The sequence below is a fragment of the Podarcis tiliguerta genome (genome assembly GCF_965153285.1).
Source record: "Podarcis tiliguerta genome assembly, chromosome: 1".
NCBI lineage: Eukaryota > Metazoa > Chordata > Lepidosauria > Squamata > Lacertidae > Podarcis > Podarcis tiliguerta.
This window is the reverse complement of record NC_139534.1, coordinates 22,739,008-22,763,569: the sequence shown is the minus strand read 5'-3', so window position 1 is coordinate 22,763,569 and position 24,562 is coordinate 22,739,008. Positions and strand designations below refer to the sequence as shown.

Sequence of the window (24,562 nt, the reverse complement as noted above, 5' to 3'; positions counted from 1 at the left end):
CGAGTTCCCCTTTTTGAGGTTTTGCGCAAATCTGCTGCTACGCAACAACCCACTTGGAAAAAGAGATACTTCGCCATTGTATCTCCTCCGCGGCGCCTGGAATTTTTGCTCGATTATGTGCACTCTCTTGTTGCAACCGGGAGAGGAAATAAAACACCAAACTCTTGGGACTACTTAACGTACAAGGACTCTTTTAAAAAAACATAACCTATTTTTTTGTCATTTATTGCTTCTTTCACTAACACCCGTTTCATGTACTGCAGTTGACAAAAGCTACCAAACCCCAGCTCCCACTCCTCTGAGCAGAAGCCTGTCCGTTCCCAGGAAGGGTTAAAAGCGAGTGCTTTTTTGTGATTGTGGAGGAGGAAACAAAACAGAAGAGTTAACAGAACGTCCCGTTATTTATATAAAAATACGCATCGATTTATACACACCTTTATACAAACTAAACATATTAGGCACAGTCGGTTTAAAAACCCCGGAACTCCAGGCCACTCTACTAAGTTGAGAATTCAGCCCAGCGCGTGAGGTGCCCTAGCTCTTAGTACGACAATAATAGAAAAGAGTTTACGTGTTAAGCCTCGCTTGCAAACTGCGTGCAACAGCGAGCAACCCAACACCACCAAATTCTACTTCACACACGCGCACGTGCACACACACGCGCACCCCCCAAAAAATTGCAGGCAGGATCCGGCCAAAATTTAAAGCACTTAAAAAACCACGTTTGGTTGCAATAATCCAGCATACATGGCAGCAAACCGACACAACACTTAGTGGAACTAACTTTACCGTGCGCAAAGTAGGTTTCCTTTAGATCGGATCTTGCCTTTCATTACTGCAGGAAATCTGACTCCATTGACTGTACATAAAGCAACCGATTACTTCCCCCCACTACCCGCAGAAAACGTGTGGGAGGTGGGCTACCTAACCACAATGCATTTTGGGGTTGGTTTGTTTCAAATAGATTATTTATAAACCTAACAACCGCCCCATTCTAAACAGATGGACTTGGGGCGAATTTCGAACTCGTTTCTACAGTGTATACTCCTCTAAATGAACTTTGCTTAAGCCTGGAACGGCAGGTTTTCCAAACTGGGACCCCCCTGACTCCGGTTTAAGCTCATTGGGGATCGGTTTCGGAGAAGACGGAAGGAAAAATGCAGTCCTCTTTTTAAAAAAGTAATTTCACATTAAGGTCAGAGGTCAGGGGCGACCCTCGACTTCATTTACCTTGGCGTTGACGTCATCATCACAACTCCCTTGCACATAATTATTGTCTTCTGGTCCATTATGAAAATTCGGGAGATCGATGATAAGGATAGACTATATATATATAGATAGATCATATATATCTATCTATATTCACACCAGCTCCTTTTAGCCCCTTGGCATATTCTTAAGGCTAGTTTAGCGGTTTTTCAGGAAGGCCTCGTGGGAGGGGGAAGGGAACAGAACCTACCAAAATACAATGAAGGAGAATGACTTTTTTTTAAGGGGGGAGAGGAAATCTAACACTTGCCAGTAAATCCAAAAAAGAAATTGCGAACCTTTTCCCTATAAGTACTTCAACAAGGTTCCTCCCTCCCCCCCCCCGGGGGAAAATATTAAATATATTTCAAGTCTTTCCAAAAGTCTTTTTGAGCCGATAGTGGATGGTTTGCAATTAATATATATTTATATATATATTTATAGATAGAGATAGATCCCCCCCGAAAAATAACACCGATTTGGGCCCGGATCAGGAGACATTGTCCTTCAGCTTGGAGACTATCTTCTTGTCCTTGACCCTGCGGTTTTGAAACCAAATAGTGACTTGTCTCTCGGAGAGGTTGGTGGCCGCGGATATCCTCCGCCTCTTGTCCTTGTTTATGAATTTGTTCACGGCGTACTCGCTCTCCAGTTCCTTAAGCTGCAGCTTCGTGTAAGGCACGCGCTTCTTCCTCCCTCGTCGGTAGACACACATATCCGGCTGGTTTAGTGCAACGTCCCCTACGGAAAGAGGAGACCAAGGGGCAAGTTAAAAAAAACAACCCAGTTTATTTTTTTTTTTTTTACCATTACAGTACTACTTCTGCCTTAACTTAACGGCCGACAACTCTCTTTGGAGACAATGCAACGCAAGAGCTGGTTTGCAGCTATTTCAGTGAAGATTTCTTATTTGGTTTACTCTAACTCCTCAAGTGTATATGGTTCAAAAGGGAAAGGCACACTTGCGCTCACAAGCAAGCAAGCAAGCAAGCAAGCGCACACAGGTTCCTAAGTTGCAACTTCGAAATATCTTCCTTGCTTGATTTGCATGTGGCTGGAGATGGATGACACGGGATACTCCGCGCCCCCCGCGGGTTGAGGGCTCTGGGGCAAGTTTGCAGCAGCCAACAACAGTAAAACGATCACGGCCAGCCTCGGAGAGGCCCGTCTTCATTAAGGCCAGCAGTCCCCCCCCCCCCCGCCGCCCTCCCTCAAATCCTCAACTCATTTCCTCTCCGGCTTTCAGTCCCTCCGATTACTTTCCAGCGGATCTGATTTTATTTTAAAGCTGAAAGCTGCAAGAAGCCCGCGAGGGTCTTTCTGAGAGAGTAACGTAAAGGGTGAGGGGCGGCTTTACTTCCGAGAAAATACGCTTCGGATCAGGTTGCAGGGCTGAGATCCTCACCCAGTCTGCTCAGAAATAAATGGCGAGTATTTTAGTGGAACTCGTTCCGATGCTTTTTCTGTAAGTTAAAACACACACACAACACACACACACACCAATGCAAGCCAAGGGGACCTTCCTGGATTTGGGTTTTAGGTCTGGGGTGTTTGGGGGAAGGAAATGCTTTCACCCCAACATATTGCCCTGTGGCTTTTCTACGGACAGTGTCTACATAACGACAATGATTGCACTAATAGTGCAATCCTACCCAGAAGTAAATCGCATTGAGCTCAATGGGTCTGCTATTCTCCCTGGAAAGTGGGGAGGAGAATTGCAGATCTAGTCCCATAGATTTCAGAGGACCGTGGGAAGGGTGTACAAATAAAATCCGGCCGTCGAACAGGCTTACTGGGAAGATAATGCGCGCTGAGTTCAACAAAACTCTCTACAGCCTAAGACTAAGTTACTGGGTAGGAAAGTCAAGGCGATTACAGGCTAGGCGTGCCGGAGACCCTTGCAGCCCAGGAGCAAAGACGTGAGAACAAGGAGAGGTCAGACGCTTAAGGCAGCCGCTCCACGGCTTTCTGTGGGGGTTCCTTGAGGGTCTCTGGGAGCTGCAAAAGAGAGCAGGCCGTTCTCTGGCTCCTGGTAGGTCTAGCTTGTAGCTAACCAGCTGGAGGAACTTTCCCCTCCTCTCCTCCTTCCCCTCCCCTCCCTGTGGTTTTAGGTGGGCAGCTACTTCTCCCAGATGTCAGCTTCCTGTCCGGTTGACCTTCTCCTCCTCCTGCTGCTGCTGCTGCGATCACCACCTGGCCGTGCCATACCTGGGAAGGAGGACTTCCAAAAGTGGGAGCCCTGGGCCTGGTCTTTGGCGCAGTACACCTGGCCGTTCCACCCGTTGGCCAAAGTCCACGACTGGTAGCCCTCCATGGAGATGTACGTCTCGTGTCTGGGCTCGCCGCCCGCCGCCGAGCCGAAGGTGGAGACCACGTCCAGGTAGCCGGCGGGCACGTGCTGGTAAGGGCTGGCGGCGGCGGCGGCAGCGGCGTAGCCCTGGTAGAAAGAGACCTCCTTGGCTCGCGAGGAGACGTCGCTGCCCGACGGGACGCTGGTGCTGGCCAGGCCGGCCACGTCCATGTACTTCTCCACGGGGAAGGCGGCGTGCGGGGAGGCTTTGAGCGCGGCGTTCTGCTGCAGGCAGCTGTAGTAGCCGTTGCCGAAGGGGTGGTAGCCCGGGTGGTAGCCGAGCGCGGCGGCCGCGGCAGCCGCAGCCGTGGCCGTCGGGGGCCCACCGCTGGAGCAGTCCTTGGAAGCGGCCGCCTCGGAGGACGACGACGACGAGCGCGCCCCGGCCGACGAGCCCGAGCGCTCGTAGGGGAAGCCCGAGGAGGCGGCGGGACCCGCGGCTCGACCCGACGGCGGCGGCGCCGCTCCGAAGACCGGCGGCGATAGGAAATTGCGGCACTGGCCCCGGCCGCTGCTGCTCCCGCCGCTCCCGCCGCCGGCGTCTGCCCGCAGCGCCTCCATCTCCCAGCCGCTGCCTGCGCGGCTCATGCTGCCTGCGCCCAAGAGCCTCGCTGAAGGCGGGCGCGCCGCCGATGCTGCTGCTGCTGTTGCTTCTCCTCTTCCTGGCCTCCCTCCTCCTCGCCTCGGCCCAGCGGCGGCGGAGGCCCCCAGCAGCTCATGGCGCGCCAAGCCACCGTAGCCGGGGCGACTGGTGCCTGGGACGGAGCGCTGGACGGGGCGGCCTCGCTCGCCCCCAGCTCGGGATGGTTTATAAAAACTAAGGCCACGCTGGGAGGGGGGACGCGGCGCCTGGCTTCGCAGGGAGGGCCAGCAAGGAGCCCCCATTGGCTCCTCACGCCCACGTGACGGTAACCCGGCCACCGGGAAACTGAGCCTGCCAGAGAGAGAGAGAGAGAGAGAGAGAGAGAGAGAGAGAGAGAGAGAGAGAGACCTCACCCCTCCCTCCCTCCCACCTCCTCTCTTCTCCCTCTCTAAACTTTGTTTCCCTAGGTAGTTACGGTTCTCAGATAAGGGGTTTTGTTCTACTTTTGGGAGGCGGGGGTGGAGAAGAGGAGGATTAATAGGAGGGGGCAGGGAAAGAGGGGATTAAATAAGACTGAAATATTAATAAATGCAGACGACCCTCCCCCTCCGTCCTTCTCTCTGACAACCTCGGGCGAGGGGGGGGGGGCTGACATCAATTTCGAACCAGTTCACAAGGAGGAATTCCAGTTTGGGATCCTGTTTACAGAATATCAGCACGCGCGCGCGCGCACATTTCGGCCCTGGATAGGACCTCTGTAAAATTATCTATTCATAGATAAAGAAGGAGACTGAGGTGGGAAATAGAAACCCTATCTACGCTGCCTTTAAATGTTATGTGGACATGGTTCTCAGCTCCAGGTCGCCCAGGCCAGCTAAGATACCAGGCGGTAATTTGAGGGGGGAAATGTTCTCAACCACAGCTCATTTGTCCTAGTTCTGCTTTCCTCTGATGCCTCGACCCAAACTGTACTCTTCAATGGGGTTCTAATGGTTAGAGGTGCTTACCAGAGTTTCCTGAAGCGTAACCTGTCCGAAATGCCCCGGTGGCGCCACGATTTGAAGCTGAACACCAATCCTAATCCAGTTTGCACCTAAGTAAGTCGCACTGGTTTCATTAATTCCCCGTCCCCCAATTTGTTTCACTAAGTACTTTCGAGCTGCAGCCTAACTTAATTGTTAAGAGCAGAAGAAGGTGTATAGGCGTGAGAGGCCATTATGCACTAATTCGTATAACATTATACATGTATTTTGTATGATAGACATATCTCTGCACAGCAACACTGTATTGCACAGGCACAAACGGCAGCAGGTCTACCTCTCAGCCCGCCGTATCCCTGCATTAGCAACCAAATCTGAGATTCACTTTCTTGGGCTTTGGATTTGAATCACTGGGCTCTAAGGAACCGGTGAGTTTGCTTAGTTTCCAGATGGGTTCAGCCCTGGGTCTCTTGGAACTAAAAGCAACAAAGGAGTTGTCTTTTAGGTGTCACAAGTCTCTTCGTCGGGGTTCTTTAGTGCATATTTCAAGAGGGTGAATATTAAGGAGCCTCTTCCTGCTGCTGCTGAGCAGAAGCTGGAGCTCAGAAAAGTTAAAATGCGAGTGTGCGCACCGGTTTCATACAGTGAAAACAGTGCCAGAGCTCCCTATTTATTTATGCGGTTTAAGGGCGAAGTAGGGCTCTGTTTACACCTTCCTTACACCTCGATTCTCAGAAAGTTACCTGGGAGCAAGCCCCGTTGAACTCAGTATCAGCTTCTACTCAGTCTACCTACGTGACTGCAAACCTCCCCGGGACTTTAGTCCAGAGACAAAATTCGTAGGATCGAGCTGCTGTGCTTCAGCTGTGATCCTAGGCATGGTTGCCCGCGAGTAAATCCCGGTAAATTTAACCTTAGCAGCCTTACTTCGTCCCCTTGGCTTTCCAGAGTTGCCGGGGATCTTCCTAAAACCCGCTCCTTAAGCTGCAGTTCCCACGAGCATCGCCAGATATGCGGGTCTGTGGTGTTAGATGCGCACAGAATCGAATAAACCCCCTCGCTTATTTTACCCTCCCTGGTCGATGGACTTTCTGGTTGTAGGAGCTTATCAGCAGGCTATAGAATAGGAAAGAAGGAAGGTAGGAAGCTAGGAAGAAAGAGAAAGAAAGGAAGGAAGGAAGAGAGAAAGAAAGAAAGAAAGAAAGAAAGAAAGAAAGAAAGAAAGAAAGAAAGAAAGAAAGAAAGAATACTTTTAAAGGACACTCAAGTCTTAAAACATGTCTTAAAAGTGCTCAAACCATTGTAAGGAAAAGGGGGATGGCTCCATTCCCCCTGAGTGGAAAGAGATATTTATATCCAAGCAGAAAGGCTAAAATAGGACTGCGAAAAGACTCGGCAAAGGGTGTGGGTGGACAGGCGCTTGGTTCGGCTTCGGATCCGAAAAGAATGCGCATCGAGGGAAAGAGGCCGCCTTGTGCAACAGGAGAAGAAGAAACCTGCAGCCGCGGCTTCTGAGAATCGCTCGGCAAATGGAAGCAGCAACCGGCCGGGCGGGTCATGAGAGGTCTATTCGCCATGGTTTGCAGCCCTCCTAATAACTCTTGGCAGTTTCCGAGGCAAGAGCGAGGAATGACAAAGCCGTGCCAATAACGACAGCAGCAACCGGCTGGGAGCAAACACAAGTTCACGTTCATTAAGTCTCGATCGCTTAACTTCACTGCCTGCCGATCCTCCTAATCAACGGAGCGCGCCAGTAAGTGAAACTGACAAAGGTCACGAAGTTCAATCCTGTCTAAACCCGATTTCTGTTTGTTTCCAGGACGTGTAAAGGAGTCGGTAATTAGGAAGTGGTTACTAAGGGCACGACGTAAAAAAATAAAAATTAAAAAAAATGCTACTCGGCTGAACTTCATCCCCCCCCCCTTTTCTTTCTTAATTGCATACAGTTAAGGACACATTTATATTCCGAAATAATAGAAATATCGGAACAAAATAAGGTTGCCACCAAATTCAAGCTGCAGCCTTTCTACGGCTTGCCTGGGTGTACGTGGTTAGGATAAAGGTGTTTATGTAACACAGTTGCAATCCTGCTCAACATTTGAGTCAGAAGTAGGATAAATACATTCCGGACACGATGCAGCCAGACGTAGGCCTTCGAAAAGGATTCAGCCGGCTTAGTCGGTGGCAATATTTACTAGGACTTAAATATTTCCCATTGTGTTCTATGGTGCTTCCTCCTAGGGGCATAAGGACTGCAGTCTTCCTTGGAGAAGGTTACTTTCCTCCAATGGAAGCATTAGGCTTTCCAGAGCGTTAAATTGTGGCTGGATTCATTGCAGGAGAGATCGTCGCTGCCAGCGGTCGTGGTGGGGGAGCCTTTCCCCGCACCCGCACTTTTTTGGGGAACCATCCATTCCACAAGCCCCGAACACGGCTTGACCTCATCCATTCCAGCGAGGTGATAAGGTAGTTTTATGAGGTGTGGGGAGAATTGAGGGTTTGACCACGCGGGTGCGGGAAACCGCAGTGGCGTAGCGTGGGGGGGGTGCAGCGGGGGCCGGCCGCACTGGGCGCAACATCTGGGGGTTAGGGTTAGGGGGCGCAAATCCACAGGCTAGGGGGCGCAAATCCACGGGTTAGGGGGAGCAAATTACTTGCCTTGCCCCGGGTGCTGACAACCCACGCTACGCCACTGGGAAACCGCGAATGGGAATCAAAACAATGAGGTCAACCAGGCAAAGGAACTTTGTAAGGTAGGTAGGAAAAGCACCCTGCCGCCATTCTCATTTGAGCAAAACCTGTTGCTCGGACTGGGGCTGAGGCTCATTCCAGAGGAGTCAACAGCCGCTGCAATGATCCACAGGTTACTGCTGCAGAATGACAGGCCGGGTCGTGTTGACCTATGGTTCTTCGCGCGCAAGGAATGGGGATGGCTGGCTGAGATTACGAGGAGGCGGCAATGCTCGGAAAAAAAACTTGTCTAACAAGACTGGCATATTTGAAGAGGCACCAGGGCATTCTGGCGGAGCTTTATTCCGTTTGCAACACCCCCTTTCGGGAATCCCTTTCCGTCCCCTCCCTCTCCCCTTTTGGCATTAAGTCAACGTGTGTGCAGCTGACATCATATCTGCCTTACATTTTCCATTTGCAAATGGCGCAGGCATCAGAAGAAACGATTTTGTTGGGGACGCAGTGAAAGGAACGAGGGGCTTCCTAGGAAAAGAGAAACACACACACACCCGCGAAGAAGTTGTGATTTGTGCTTCGAGGAGAAATTACCTCATTTTCCCTCCCTAATATCTGCAGCGACCTAATCCAATCGCTATGCAGAGCCATTTCCTAATTAAAGGCTGTTTTAAGTCTTTCGGCGACCCACCCCAAGCACATCCCTCGGCTTTTATCTCCTAAGCACAAGTTCCCAATGGCTCCATTTAAATTGACCCGTTTCCAAGTGAGTGGACCCGGAAGCGCCGCCTCTTGCTGGGACACGCAACAAAAACCCGAGCCAGATAACCTCGTGCGCAAGAGAGGATCGAATGTCCTGCCCGCTGCCAATTCATCTTCTTTATGAAAAGTCTTGACCTTAATTTCGATCACCCGCGTCTTAAAATGCATTGCGGATAAGTTAGTTTAGGATTTATATCAATGGGACTTTTAAAATATATTTATTACTTCGGTGCAAGTGGTTATCATCACCAGCGCAGGAAGGGCATTCCGTTTATTCAGCAAATCTGATTCAGGGATTCCACCCTGACCAAATTTTGTGTCCTACTTGCGCAAAACGGCTGAGTTCCCCCCCCCCCCAAACTCCTGTATGAGAAAGGATGGGTTGCCCTCGGTAATGTAGTAAGCAAGGGAAAGGAGGGGGGTGGAGGGGGAGGAACTATTGTAAATATATGGTTGCATTACCACACTCATGTATTTGTTTGTTTGTTTGTTTGCTTGTTTATTTGTTTGTTTGTTTGTTTGCTTATTTGCAATCCAGTGCAGAATTCTCCCTCTGAAGTGGTTAGGATTTTCACTACCTCTATTTCCATAAACTTCCAGTCCGCTGAGGTGTAGCTGAATTGTACTACAGTGGTTCCTCGGGTTACACACGCTTCGGGTAACAGCCGCTTCGGGTTACAAACTCCGCTAACTAGGAAGTGGTTGCTCCAGGTTAAGAACTTTGCCCCAGGATAAGAACGGAAATCGCGCGATAGCGGCAGCAGGAGGCCCCATTAGCGAAAGCGCGCCTCAGGTTAAGAACAGTTTCAGGTTTAGAACGGACCTCTGGAACGAATAAAGTTCTTAACCCGAGGTACCACTGTATATTGGACAGACAACTGTAAAGAAGAAAAGAAGAAAAGCTATCGGTCCATCTCCTACATATCTTGTGTCACTGATATATTGCCGCTACATACATATTACAATGTCTGAATTATGACTTACGGCGCGATCCTATACATCCCTGATAAGAAGAAGGCTGCGGCGACTTCAGTAAGGTTTGTGCCCAAGCAAGTGGCTGTAGGCTGACATCAGCAATCCTGATTTTTAAAGAAAGGAATAAATCGCTGTTTTAAAAAAAGGCAGACTCCTCTACACCGACCGTTTCTAGGTGTACCACGAGACTAGGCGTGCATGGCAAAACTGACGGTGCAAAACGGTGTAAGACGCATTGGTGTCAAGACCCGCTGGTTTTGAATGGGAAAGTCTCTCAAGCGTTTTGATCTCTCCCAGCTGAATTCAAGGGAACTTAGTAATGGTTAAAGCCGCCTAACTTCACAAATCCCGTTTTACTTGTTGGGGTTGTGCCATATCAACAGTGGATCAACCCTGGTTACTGTCCAGCCAGAAGGCCGCTTAATTTCGAGGGGAGAAGTCAGCGCCCTCTTCAGCCTCTCTTAGAAACGGCTTTGGCTGGACCGTGTCCTGATTGCGAGCCCAAACTAAAGTTCGCCTGCAAATCCTGAAGTTAGCAGTTAAGGTAGGTAACTCAGACTGAACTGGTAGAATTGACGGAAAGCAGCAGAGATTGGCAATACCTCTGTTCCATGCATGCTCACTTCATAAGTTTAAGTACCATGGGGCTTGTTCCCCAGGGCACCCACGTGTACGCATTCACCTGGGAACTTTGGGCAACATTCTATACATGTGATGAAGCGGACTCTGGTCCAGAACGCTGGTGCCATTTAAGGAGGCAGCGTTATTCTGAATATCAGCCGAAGTCAGAGAGGAGAACGCTCTTGCGCCGGTGTCCTGCTTGCCGGCTTCGCATACGTATCTGGTGGTCACTGTGAGAACGCAGGATGCCGGGCCTGATCCTGCAGGGCTCTTCTTTAACGTTTTAGTTCTTAAAGGGTTTTTGTGTGCGCGCGCGCGCGCGTGTGTGCATAGGATCTCAGCCTTCTGAGTTATTCCCACCTCAGTATAATTCAGCTAAAATGTTTGCTGATTAAGACCTGTTTCCATCTATAGGCATTGCAAGATATATTAGAGCACTCTTCAGCACGTACCCGAAGCGCATTATACCCCTCGCTGATGTGCAGTTCCCAGTTCAGTGCGAGCCCCGCCCTACAGAAGTCAACACGAAAACCTCCCGTGGATATGGATCTGAATGTTTCCGGATCGCACGCAAACCAAGGATGATGCTTGCTATTGCAGAACGCATTAATAGAGAAGCGTAATCGTGCAGCCCCATATACGTCTACTTAGAAGTAAACTTAACTGAGTTCAGCGGGGCTTTCTCACAGGTAACTGTGAATCGGATTCATAGGAACCAACTCCTAAGAGCCAAATAAAATATTTAAGAGGGGCCAGGAGCCCCTAAAGTTGAGCGGCATTGGCATTCAAATGGAGTGTGCGATCGATTATGTGGGGAGGGGCTTACCTGTGTCCCCCCCCCCATGTTTTATTCAAGTTGACACCCTTATCGGATTGCAGTTTTAAGTTTCCGCAGAAGTCCAGAAAACTCCTCCGCATCAGTTCTTCAACACACGCTCTGCGTCTCTCTTTCTCTGCGTCTGTGTCTGTGTACATACACGCAGGCACAAATACATATCTACGGCTTATTTCCTTAAACTGAGGTGGAAGACTCTTATTTGAAGTCGGACCTTCTTCCAACCATTCCATTAGAAGCCGGAAGTACCCAAACCTGACCACTAGATGGCCCTACAAGTTCTCCTGTAAGGGTTCGGAATGTTGTTGGACGCCGGTTTGTGCTCGACTGTCCTGCTAGCAGGAAACGTGAAACCTCAAAGTTTACCTCGGTTACTGCAAGAGGAAGAAGAGGAAGAGGGCTGGGGGAGATGCTAGAAATTCTTCTCTATCCTTTGTCTTCCAATAAATCAGCCAAACCTCAACCTCTTCTCCAGGCACTGCAGGATAGATAATCGCGTGTGCATCGACAACCAACGCTTACCTCTAATTAGAGGAGAGACAAGGACAGGGAATCAACTGGATTACCTTGGCCTCCCACCTGGAGTCTTTGCTCTTGCATTATTGGGTGTTGTTATTTTTTTTGTATTGTACTATCAGAGTGTTGAAGGAAGCAAAAGCCGCTTCAGAAGTTTCATGGTGGCTTTCCTAGGCAGGGCAGAATTCTCCATCAGATGCACGAAGTGGACAGAGAAATAAGAGGGTGTGTGTGTGTGGAGAAAGCCAGGGGAGGGGTGCCAGACAGGCCGAGTGACTGGAGAGGCAGTGGGAGAGGTTTGCGTGTGGTCCTTGTCCCAGATGCGAATGTTATTTAGTCTATTGAGAGCTAGTGTCGTGTAGTGGTTAAGAGCGGTGGACTCCTAATCTGGTGAACTAGGTTCGATTCCCCGCTCCTCCACATGCAGCTGCTGGGTGACCTTGGGCTAGTCACACTTCTCTGGAGTCTCTCAGAGTGTTTGTTTTGGGGGAGGAAGGGAAAAGGGGATTGTTAGCCGCTTTGAGACTCCTTAGGGTAGTGATAAAGCAGGATATCAAATCCAAACTCTTCTTCTTCTACTGGTTTCTGGATTCCCCATATTTATCATTTTTTAAAATATATCTCATCTACTTCTCTCACTCATACACACGCACACATATGCATATGCAAACATAAATAAATATGATATTTGTGGGCGTGTGTTTTATATGCTTATTTATTTAAACAAGTGGGCTGCTCCGGTGTTCCCCATATACCAGCGTCCTTCGTAACTGTTGTGCAGTCTTTGCGCCTATACGTGTTTGTGAGCGTGCCGGGGTTGGCGCGGGTGTGCGCGCCTACACATCCCCACAGGCGCTCCTGTACTCGCAGCCCCGGGCGAATAAATTGAGAACTGAGGACGCAGCAGCAGCCCCGGTGGTGAAACGAGAAAGCAGAAACATAAGCTGAACGCTTTCGGGACCCTGGAAGGGTGAATGTTAAAAATCCTATGAGCGCTGAGCGCCCTATAATACCACGGAGAAGGCGCGGGTTTCTCCTCTTGTGTGTGTGTGTGGGGGGGGGGGAGCACCTGACCTACCGCCCTCCTCCCGAGGTTGAGAGAAACCCAAGCGAGCTTGACCCCCCGTTTGACCCGTCCTGTTCTTGCTGACACTCGCGGTGAAACCAAGTTCATCCCAGACGGTCTGGCATTGGAGGGTCTAGACAGATGTAAACATAGCCAGAACTTCCAAGACAGGCTTCTGTGTGGAGACTCCGCTGCGGGGACGCCCCTGTTTATTACCTGCTCCAGAAGCAACGCTATGCAGTTCACCTCAAAGGACCCGCAGTAAAGACGGGAAACAAATATTTACTCAGCCTCCCTTCCTATGAACACTTCGACTCTTTAAAAGCTGCCGGGGCTTTCGGTCCCACTTGAAACCTGCGCTCCATTTCAATTAAGTCGGATGAGACCTCCTCAATTAAAAGTTAACAAACAAGGGTCGCTTATTCTTTGATGTCTCAGGGCTCAGTTTTTGAGAGGGGGTTATTTTAAAGCTTGGCTTCAGGCCGTAGCAGCTACATAAAACTTATAAGGACAACTGAGTCAACACGGTGCAAGCAAAACCAGCCCTGTACGTTTGTCTGCTAACATTCCCCATTTCTAAAATGTCTTTAAAAACATACACACACACAACAAGAGCAACAACTTTTAAACCCCCAGAAATAGTTTCCTAAACGAAGAATAGTTCTAAAGAGCCTTCGAGCCCATTAATCGAGTTGTCTAGGAATATAAAACATCAAATAACGACTTTATTAGTATTATTTTGCTTTCTTTCTGGAGAGTAATGACCAGCTGCCATTGGCTGCGGTCGGCGTCGTTACGCAATATCTACTTAGCTGATGATTATTAAACTGCCTTTTACGGCGCGCACTAAACTTTCCCCTCTCACGAGAAGAGAGCCAAACTTTGAAAGAGGTCTCACATAAACTCGAGGACTGCTATTCTTTAAAAGGTGCAAAATATAAAATAACACTAATAAAGGGGAGTTGGGGAGTCCAGACGATTGCAGCCCTCCTTCGACTGAAGGGTCTCAGTTCCAAACGCGCGCTCGGCACCGCAGCTATTTTCCTCGAAAGGAGACGGTGCCGGGAGACAGCTGGGTTGGAAAATCAATTCGGAGGTTTGGGGGGGGTGGGCTTCGTGATTCTAGGAGAGGGTGCTGAAGACGTCGGTTTTCTGAAGGTTTTAGGCTGGCGAAGGAAAGGGGGTGCGGGAGAAGCAGCAAAATAATTATATCGCGCGTGTTAACGCCGCTGAGAAAACGGATGGGGGCGCCAAACTACAGCAATAAAGCCGCCCGCAGATTTCCGCTTCCCATTTTATAACTGGTTGGTTACTCACTCCCACGCGGTGGCTAAAGCTTCCTCGGAAATCGATATGCATGTCTTCTCCAGCCCAGAGCCAAACCGTGTTTCTTGTCTGTTTAGGGAGGACAGCATCGCTCTTATAGTATTTATTATTATTATTATTATTATTATTATTAGGTTTAGGGTTTCTTTTCCTGGCGATCCTCTGATATGCAAAACTCGGAGGCCTAGTCTACAGTCAAGAGCGTTCACGCGGAAATCTGGCGGATTCCAAGTTCTGTGGAATTTTTATAGGATCCCAGCAAAAGAGAGGGAGGGAGGGAGGGACGGAGAGAGAGTTGTGTGGACTCAGAAAAACAACAACTCGGAACTGGTTGCTGCTCCAGTTTAAAACGGGAGAGTGACTGCCAGAGAGCAGATTGCTGCTGTCGTCGTAGTTTAGTCACCGGGTGGGCTCTGGGACGCTTGTCAGGATAGGGGCATCTGGTCAATCAGACAGGAAGAGGTTAATTCCTAACCGCACCGTTATCCGCTTCTACTTCCTTGTGTGCTTTTGAGAAAGGGAGGGGTTTTAATAGTAGCCATAGAGGATCGCACAGAAATGCAATTTTTGCACCTTGAATGTTGCTCAGTAATAGGAGATCCTGTTCTCAAATGCCTCTACGGACAAGCGCATGCTCTGTTTCCAATTTGTTTGCCATTTTCATCCTTTCCTGTTGTAATACGCACCCAGGCTTCTACAGCGAAATTCGCACTTCGGGCAACCACCGAAGGCTCGCCTTAATTGGTTGGATGGGGTTTAATGAACAACAGACCCCCTTAGAGACCCTCAACCGATCTCGAACAGTTGACCTGGGAAGGGGAAGAAACCCAACAAGAGCAACGAAGATAGTTCCGTCAGTAACTGAGCAACAGACTCCTAATTTCAGGGTCGTGGGTTCGAGCCCCATATTGGGCACTGCAGGGAGTTGGACTAGATGACCCTGGCGGCCCCTTGCAACTCTACATTTCTATGGTTAAGAGTCTTGACTAACACACTGATTGTGGCGGAAGTTTTCATGGCTTAGAGTCCTCTGGCTTCTCAAGTCCAGGAAAGCTTATGACGTAATAAACGTTAAGGCGCCGCTGGGCTCTTGGACTGCCTGCGCGCCATATATTTAAAGAACACACCCCTCCCCAAAAATAATAATCATGGGAACTGTAGTTTGCCCACCACAGAGGTGACATTCCTAGCACCCTTAAGAAACTACAGTTCCCAGGATTCTTTGTGAGATGGGAGGAATGTGCTTTCAATATGTGTTTTAAAGGTATGGCGCGCACTGGGCCTTTGTTGCTTTTGCAACAACAGCCTTAACACAGAGCTGGGTGTTTGGGTTTTTAAAAATCTGACTATTATGTGTAGAATCAATTTAATGTTAATATTCCATGAAGTCTTTAAGAGGATCTTGGACCAAACTACTCTAACTCTCTTTGTCTCACACACAAACACTTCTGAGTCACTTTAGGGGAAATTATTACGTAGGATCCAGGTGTTCTTCAGAAATCCGTGGCAACACCATCCTAAGCACACTGAAAGTGGATCTTATCAGGGGGCGCGCAAGTGAGAGCACCAATGCCCTTTACTTGCCCTCTGGCTAAAGAGCCCTGGACTTTATCCAGGGTACACCCAACATCTGGGAGAAATGGGTCAACATCATGCACATTAAAAGCACGTCTAAGTCAGAAATTAAAGACATTTTAATGGCGGACTTGCTTAGCTCTGCACTGTTGGAATCAACGGGATTTGAAAGCGCTTCAGAGCGCAAGCTTCTGCGCATCTACTCGGAAGTAAAGCCCCTGGCAGGCCTATGGGGCTTAACCCTAGGTGAGTATGTAGCAGGACTGCAGCCTCCTTTAGCTTGGATCGGGCCCTAACATTGGCGTGCCCTGTTCCTTCTGAAAGGAAGCTTTTTCGTATCAGATCAAGCACCAGGCACTCCTCTGCTTGAAAGAAGAGTGCATTTTTCTAGGTGTGTGTGGCGGAGGTGTTACCGTATCGCGGGAGAAGCATTTCCATCGGATTCCACCCCCAGCCAGAAATATAAACTTTAACAGAATCTCACAGGGGGTGGGGAGAGAAGGGAAACCCCCAACAGTAAGGCTTTCCTCGGGTGGAAAAAAGGTTGGGCGCTGTACCTCTCGAGGAGGTGCTCCCAGGATGCTAATGACAGCCGGCTTTATCTTCGTTTGCCCTCGGCGTCATTATATTACCATCAAAGTTCTCGCCGGAGAGAGAGTTTCCGAGAGGAAGGGCCGGCGAATCGCGGCCCCCCGCGTCCCGCTGGGCGCCCAGAGAGATTGGCTGCTCCCCGGAATCTCTCCGAGCCAAGAGAGAAAGAGAGAGGGGAGGAAACGGAGAGGCAGGTAACTTTACACAAGGGAAGGAGGTTGGCTGGAAGGGGAGTTGGAGGAGGCCGAGGAGAAGGGCGGCTCTCGCTATTTGCCTTTGCAATCCAGGCCTTTTTATATATATATACCAAAAGCGTTAAATATATATATATATATCAGGGCTTCGTTTTAGAAGGGGGTGGAGGAGGTTGGAGAGAAAAATCTAGGCAGAGAATGGCTGAATGAATATATTAATGAATTTTTTTTTGAATTATTTTTTTTACTCCTCTCTGGTGCTTTGAATCATGTCTTTAAGATTCCGCCGAACTTTTCTTTCCTTTTGGTTTTGCTTCCCGTCATTCCACCAGGGAGAGGATTTTGAGCCAGAGGCGAAGGAAGGACTTTAGACTAGTTCCGTCAATAAACAGGATTATGGAAAGGAAGAAGAAAAAAAAACCTCCCCCCACCCCCCGCACGCCTGCCCACTACCACCACACATAGACACAAATATATATATGGTTTGCGGGTGAGTTAAGGAAATAACGCTGAGATCCCCTTGGATTACTCTTAATGGTTGCGCGCAAAGGCTCTAGCTGGCGATAGATGCTCTTTTTGGGCTGGTACGTATCTGCAGAAATAGTTATTTAAGTCTGGAAGTCCGTGTGTGTGTGTGTTTGTTTGTCCCGGTGGAAAGGGCGAGTCGATTTCTTCCTGGGACGTCTTGGATGCCTGCTTTCTTAAATAGGAAGGAAAGGTGATTAAAAGAGGACTGAATGTGGAATCTCTCTCTCTCTCTCTCGCACACACACACCTTGGCAGCTTTTCTCTATTTAAGGGAGAGGGAGAGAGAAAAACCCTCCTCCCTAGAAATCAAAGCCTCCCCTGTCATTTAGCCCCCGTGTTTCTGTCCGAGAAGGACAAACGAGAAAGAAGCTTGCATCGTTAGGAGCTAAGAAGCCAAGAGGCGCGCGCGCGCTCACACACACACACACGCACACGCGCTCTCTCTCTCTCTCACACACACACACACAAAAGCAAAAAGGGGGAAAGGAAAGAAAGGGGGGAATCAGAGCATAATGATGCACCTAAATGAAGGGGGAAATGTTGCTCAGCTCGTTTTATTAATCAGACTGTCAATTTCACCCCAGAGGCCAAACCCCAGAGCAATCCATGCAAGATCTGATCGAGCAAAGGACAAGCGCTTCTCTTCTCTTCACTCCGGGTCTCTCTCTCCCTCTCTTTCTCTCCCTCTGCCTCCCTACCTGGATCTATTTGTCTGCTCCGAAGCCGCCTTCATTATCCGTTGACAGGAGCTTGTATTTATTTGCTTATAAACCTGTTACAATAAATGATTATTCGACCAGCGTCATCCGTACCTTAATGACGAGCGCTCCCTATTCGTGATGAATGACATTTCGGGGCTAGGAAGGATGTATGGGTCATTTTGACCAGTCATTCCCTTCGCTTTTGCATCTCGCCTTTTTTTTTTTTTTTTTACGCCTCCCCTTCCAAAAGAGGTAATAATAATATTTAGAGACACTCGCCGGGCTGAATGCGAATTAGCCCCTGCTGCACGGCTCATCATTAGGAGGACGAACCCTTTGCAACCTTGACATATATATATATTTATATATATATATACTTTTTTTTCCCAAGGAGGGGGGGGGGGGAAAGAGCTGAGAGATGATGGAAAGAATAAGAAAAGAGATGATCCTGATGGAACGAGGGCTGCACAGCCCCACGGCTGGCAAAAGGCTGGCGAATTTGTCCGACTCGGCTGGCAACGTGGTATTGGAGGCCCTCGAAAATTCGCCCCACGGCGGCCGCCTGAGCCCGAGACTGACTTCCGCTTCTCTGCACACCTCTTTAGGGGACATCCCTGCCAAAGGGAAATTCGAAATAGACACTTTATTCAACCTTCAGCACCAGAGCAGCGAAAGCGGCGTCGGCGTCGCCACCTCGGAGCTGCCTCCCTCGGAAGGGAGGAAGAAGATTAGCCATTACTCAGAAGTTGCTCAAGAGGCAGATATGAACAGCGACGTGGAGGTGGGCTGCTCTGCGCTCCGCTCCCCCGCCAGCCTCACTTCCTCCCAGCTGAAGGAAAACAATAACAAAGGTAACTCTCTCTCTCCCTTTCTCCCTCTCTCCCCGTCTACCCCGGCGCCACCACCCCACCCCACTCCAAAGCGGGCGTTTACTGGGGTAAGAACTTGGGTGGGGTGGGGGGAGATGGGGAGAAATCCGAGGCACCCTGACACCCCCTCCAGCTTTTCCTGGAGAAGATCAGGATTTTAAGCAGCACATTAAATACCAAGGGATCGTCAGCGGGTCCTTTATGGAACAGGCAGGTACAATATGGATATTCAAATGTGGAAGCCTCTTTGGCGTGTTATTGTGCTTCTCAAGACCAGGCAGTTTATCCAGGGTGCTAAAGGGATCTCCAGTCTGACCTGCACACTCCCGCACGCTGAGTTTCTATAATCTATACCGAAGTGAACAGGACTGTCATGGTGTATCTGTGACCACCAAACGTTGCACACCTTCTGAGTGTATCTGGGCATATCTTCCACAATATTTCTCCTGTTTGTTTTGGAGAACGAAGTGCCACTTACACCGTTTTGGTTTTTTTATTTAAAAAAACACACCAGTCTGTTTCTCTACGGAGTGTGTAGACAGGTGTTTCTTGCGCAATTTTGGTACTGTGTAATTATAAAATACAGCTCATAACGGGGCATCTTCAAGACGGCAGTTAGAGGCTGCATTTAGAATCCAGCGCGAGTTTCTGTTCCTAGGAAGATTCTTTTGTGTGTCTGTCTGACTTTCTCTTTGATGCTTTCACTAAAAATGCAGTTATGTATTACCGGTATTTTTAATGCATTAGGTGTTTCTCCTTCCCGCTATGTCCGCCCCACCCCCAAGCCAAAATAGTATTTCTCTGGACATTGTTAACTTCGATCCTACAGTTAATACAGCGTAATCTCTCAAAGCGCTGTAGCAACTTTTTCGAAGCGTCCGTTAGGAAATAGATCCTAACTGGAGGCAACTTGCAAATTTATAACCACAGATCAATCTTTCTAGGACGCGGGGGCTGTTTACCTTTCGCCCAAAGGTATCCTACGAGGAAATTCACTTACAGTGCGAACTGGCACGCCTTTGGGTTTTTAGGGACACCATTTGGTTCCCACGAAATAAAAAGGGAAGCAGGGACAGGAAAAGACGAGCGAAGTCTCCGCTGGAGGGACGCTTTTAGGAAAACGCCTGCCTTAACTTTGTCCCTCGGTTAATTTGCTCCGCAGAGCAGAGAGAGTTGCATTTATTTATTTCACAAGAAGGCGTCTAGTTTGCTTATGAAGCCGTGTTTAAAAAAGAAAAGAGAAAAGAAAAGGAAGAAAAGAAAAGAAACTTTTATTGATTCTATTAACAGCGGCAATTTGTATCCATGACAGCCAGCATTAATTATCAGGGAGAGCCCAGATTGCCAGCGGCGCCTGCCGCTTGGTTGAAACCCGCCCGCCAGCTCATCCCTTCTTCTCCTGGAGAAGAGCCATCGCTCTTTGATGCTTTCTCACTGCTGTCATTGTTGTTGCTCCGTAGGCTATTCCGAGAGCAGCTCCACGCCCAGCACCACCACCTCGTCCTCGGGTTCCAGTTTAAGCAGCCTTCACGGCGGCAGCGCCTTGGGGAACTCCAGCTCCGGAGCGGATCAAGTGCGGAGGTACCGCACCGCCTTCACCCGGGAGCAGATCGCTCGGCTGGAGAAGGAGTTCTACCGGGAGAACTATGTCTCTCGGCCCAGGAGGTGCGAGCTGGCCGCGGCTCTCAACCTGCCGGAGACTACCATCAAGGTACAGTAGTGTATCAGGGCAAGCCGGGGCTGCGGGAGGCGAGGGAGGCTGCCGCCTGGCTCCTGGCTTTGCGCGCGCTCTCTTTTTCTTTCGGGTTCTTAAACCACCAGAGCTCCAGCCTCGGTCCAGCTGCGCCTTGCGGGCAGCGAAAGAGGCCGCGTTTGCGGGCAGCGAAAGAGGCTCCGTTTCTTCAAGGCCAAGGAGAATAGAAAAAGGCACCAGAAAAATGAGCAGAGAACTCCACTCTTCCCACCAGATTGTTTAGCTATTTTCAACCTCGTCTCTCTCTCCCCGCCCCCTCTGAGATAGACAGTCTTTTCCCATTGTTTCTCGCATTTTCAAAAGGTTTATTAAAAAATAAAAAACTAGGAGAAAGGCAGTTAATGTGAAACATATTTTTTTTAATAACTGGAGTCGATTTAGAAATGGATCACACGCCGTTATTCCCTCAGATGGTTTCTATTCCATTTGCTGATTCTTCTCTACCTCATCTGAGAGGAAGAGGCAAATGGCTGCGCTCTATCCTTAGACGAGTTTAATTGGAAGTAAGTCTCACTATGTTCAACCTGGCTTACGGGTAAACGTGCGGGTAAAGGTACCTAGGATCGCAGTCTGAGGTGAGAAGGCCCTACCTTCGACACCGTAAAGAATCGGGAGAAATGGAAGCCTTAATAGTTTTGCAGTAATTAAACCGTGTTTGGCTTTTACGGTTTAAAAAAGAAACACGAACATTTGGTTTCTGTAGCCGGACCAAATCGTTTCCGAATGAATGGTTTTGAATCACGTGCTATATAGTGCGCTATGGGATAAACAGAAAGGGAGCCAAGGTAAACCGGAAGACCAGAAACATCCATATATTTCGTTGCAAAGGGTATTTTCCGTGGGCAGAACTCTCAGCCTTTTCAATAAGCAGATATGGAGACTTATTGCCTGATTTGGTCGTTGAAAATAAATGTAGCGTTGATAAGGGATTGCAACTTGATCTGCAATCTTGGTCATTTTTTTTTAAAAAAAAGGTTTATTAAAAAAAGGTTTGTTAAAAATGAATAACTTTGAAAAAACAGCAACCCAGTGCTCCCACTGTATTGAGTTAGGCTCAATTGAAATAAGAGAAGGCTGACATCCCTGATTATATTTTAATACGGAATGGGAGCGGGGGAACGGTTTCATTTTTGAGATCGGATACAGCGCAGCCACGGTAGTTTCTCAGAGATGGTTGCTCGGCAGGGTATAGTTTCCCGACCCGGCGGCGCGCAAAGGAGAGGCAAAGAAGCATTTTAATATCTCTGCGGCCTAAAAGTTCAAACGGAAGAAGCGCGGAACCCGGCAAAAGAGCCTGAATCGAGCGGGCCAGCCAAGTTGGGGAGGTTTAAGGCTGGTTCGAAAACCTAACTCAGGCCATGTGGGGCAAGCAATGTCCCTGGCGAGGAGGCGGCTTAGCACTGCCAGCTGCGCCTCGTGGCGCAAGGGCCGCGCCAGGCTTCGCATCTGACCCCGCGGCAGAGGGAGGGGGCGTGGCGCGCTGCTGTGGATCTGCTGCCGTTTCTAAGCCGTCCTATCCTCTGTGTGTCCCCCCCACCTCCCTATTCGCTGCCCCACATCTCCCCCTCTTTCTCCCCCCCCCTTCTCCCGCACTCCACCAGGTGTGGTTCCAGAACCGACGGATGAAGGACAAGAGGCAGCGGCTGGCCATGTCATGGCCCCACCCGGCGGACCCCAGCTTCTACACGTACATGATGACCCACGCGGCGGCCACGGGGAGCCTGCCTTACCCGTTCCATTCCCACGTGCCCCTGCACTACTACCCGCACGTCGGGGTGACGGCGGCCGCGGCGGCGGCTGCGGCGTCGGGGGCCACCGCCTCACCTTTCGCCACCTCCATCCGCCCTCTGGACACCTTCCGCGCCCTCTCGCACCCTTACTCCCGGCCCGAGCTGCTGTGCAGCTTCAGACACCCGGGCCTCTACCAGTCGCCCGCCGCAGCCGCCGCCGCCGGCCTCAACAGCAGCGCCGCCGCCTCGGCCGCTGCAGCTGCAGCCGCGGCCGCCGCCGCAGCAGCCTCGACGGCTCCTCCGGCGGGCTCCGCGCCCTGCTCCTGCCTCAGCTGCCACAGTAGCCAGTCGGCGGCGGCCGCGGCCGCGGCAGCCCTGGGATCGCGCGCCTCCGGCTCGGATTTCACCTGTACCGCGGCCGGGGCGGCGGCGGCGGCCGCCTCGCAGCGCTCGGAGAGCGGCTTCCTGCCTTACTCGGCCGCCGTGCTCAGCAAGACCGCCGTCCCTTCCCCAGACCAGCGGGAGGAGGCCGCCTTGACCAGATAACTAGCCAGCCCCCCCACCCCGGCGGCCAGTGGGAGGCGCTGTTGAGCCGGGGTGGCCGAGGGCAGAAGAGAACCGTTTTGTACAACGGAGGGGAGGGGAGGGGGCATACACTGGAACTCTAGCAAAAAGGTGTTTGTTTGTTTTTTAAAAAAGTACTATAATTAATAATTGTTGTTTTGCTGTTGTTCTCACGGCCCTGATTTAAAAAGATGGCTGCTGGGAGAGGGTGGTTGGAGGAGGAAGGTGTGGGGAGCAGCCCCAAACATGCTGGCCTTTTAACATTCTGTGCTTCCTCTCTCCCCCGCCCCCTCCTCACACCCAACAAGCACCCCCAGTTGTTAGGATTGGCGAATAATCGTTTCTAGACATTCTGCACTCAATGCAGCCGTCCAAGCTCCGGAGGGTGCTGCCTCGCTCCCCCTGCTGGCAGCAATGGGAACTGCTCTTGAGCGCCTCTGACCTGCAGCCGACCGTTGTTAGCACGGCTGGATACCTACGCAGCACCTTATCCATGGTCCTCTGCAGAAAGGTTGGCTAACCTGTGGCCAGCCCGAGTTGTTGCTGAGCGGCGGGTTAAGCCAGCATGGCCAATGGTTGCTCTAGTAGCAGCCATCTCGAAGGCCGGCGCTTGTGCCAGCGATGCCTGTGGCCACTGATGGGCAAAGAAACCCGGTGCTTTATAGGAGAAGAGGAAGGGGGAAATGCGATTCTTATTATGGTTTCCTTCTGCTCCTGCCCTCTTGAACTGAAAGAGGCCGGCTACTTTCTTCTTGTTCTTTTGGAGGGAGGGCGGTAAACAAATGAGAAAGCTGAGGGTGGGCCAGTAAAAAGGGAAGGGAGTGTGAGACTGACAGCAATACCCGTCCAGGAGACAGGGCGAGGGATTTACGTTCTATTTTTTATTTTTATTATTATTTTTTAGCTTCCTGCTTTCCGAGCACCATAGTCCACAATTTATCTGGGAAATACTTGAAACTTTATTGGCAGGTGAGGCATTGTCTCGAATCACTGACCTTCCGGGTACTTTAGTTTAAAAACAAACAAACGAACGTGTCTTTTTTTTTTTTTTAATGAAACTTTAATTTGCAAAGAAAGGACTCCGTCCAAAGGAGGGCGGAAATAATGTTTCTCGGCATTATTTCGTCACACGCTTTTGGCTCTGACAAACCACCACTGGGGTAAGGGAGGGGGAGACCCAACCCCCTTTTGCTACTTCCTGGAGGGACTTCCGTGAACTTGAAGAAAGGCACATCAAAAAAAAAACACCACACACACCCGGTGTTACTGCCGTGTCAATTTTGATGCTAATAATGTGCAGATTATGACGAAAATTGCCAATCATGTTCTCTGATGGACCTCCTTTGAATGTGGAATGGGTGGGGGGGAAAGTTCCCCGCGCGGAGACCTGCTGTCAAGTACTAACAACCCGCTAAGGGAAGTCATTAGAAGAGACAGATAAGAGACTTGGAACATAAAACATTGTTCTTGGTGTAAAGAATGTATGTTATTTAATGTTATATCTGTTACCTTGGAAGTGATTCTGCACGAGGAAACCGCGGTTCTTATCATCTCAATTGCCAATTTTCATTTTGGTAACGCGGGCGCCCCGGGTAGACTTTTCCTCGGTTCCGTTGATATTCCACCAATGTGAAGAGAGCCTCATTAAATCAAACACGGATATTTCCATAATGCTCCCTACAGAGCCACTTCACTCTTCACATAATGAGATTTTTCTGAAGAGTTGAAGCCCTCAAATAACTAGCTATTGCTTATTTAGGCCCTGAGTGTACAGTGTGAAAGCAGGGAGACACAAGCCCATCCATTCTCGCTAATTTATATATATTTCAAATAAGAGTCCTGAAATTCTTCTGGTTTTTAAGACACTGGAGTTTTTGTTTTTTTTTTTTTTTAAAAATGTTCTGTTCTTTCCTTTCCGCGTTCTATTCTGTTCTTTCTGCGTTATGATAATGGGCATTCAGGAAATGATTTTTGAAGTCTGTTCTGTTCAGTGAACATAAACTGTAGAGTTTTCTTGTTGTTGTTGTTTTTAAAAAATGTGCTTTTGGTCAGAGAATGGAGACAGCTTGCTTGGCTGGAGGTAGGATAGCACTGGGGTGGCGAAAGAGAA

The 24,562-nt window shown here is 49.6% G+C and overlaps 2 protein-coding genes and 1 long non-coding RNA gene across 3 annotated transcripts; 1 reads left to right on the top strand and 2 right to left on the bottom strand.

Annotated features, from left to right (window-relative positions):
• Positions 1 to 382: 382 nt before the first annotated feature.
• HOXD13 (homeobox D13) lies at positions 383 to 4,483 on the bottom strand (the record flags this gene model as incomplete). The annotated part of the gene is made up of 2 exons (XM_083431902.1): positions 383 to 1,989; positions 3,457 to 4,483. 2 exons carry the CDS (start codon positions 4,481 to 4,483, stop codon positions 1,739 to 1,741), a joined length of 1,278 nt encoding a protein of 425 aa, XP_083288028.1. The 3' UTR covers positions 383 to 1,738.
• An 8,843-nt stretch (positions 4,484 to 13,326) lies between these two features.
• On the bottom strand, positions 13,327 to 14,954 carry LOC310683825. The gene is made up of 2 exons (XR_014514546.1): positions 14,634 to 14,954; positions 13,327 to 14,016 (listed from the first exon to the last, which is right to left on the bottom strand). It is a non-coding gene; the product is annotated as an uncharacterized lncRNA (long non-coding RNA).
• A 3,000-nt stretch (positions 14,955 to 17,954) lies between these two features.
• EVX2 (even-skipped homeobox 2) lies at positions 17,955 to 22,434 on the top strand (the record flags this gene model as incomplete). The annotated part of the gene is made up of 3 exons (XM_083427057.1): positions 17,955 to 18,387; positions 19,866 to 20,116; positions 21,760 to 22,434. 3 exons carry the CDS (start codon positions 17,955 to 17,957, stop codon positions 22,432 to 22,434), a joined length of 1,359 nt encoding a protein of 452 aa, XP_083283183.1.
• Between the last annotated feature and the right edge of the window lie 2,128 nt (positions 22,435 to 24,562).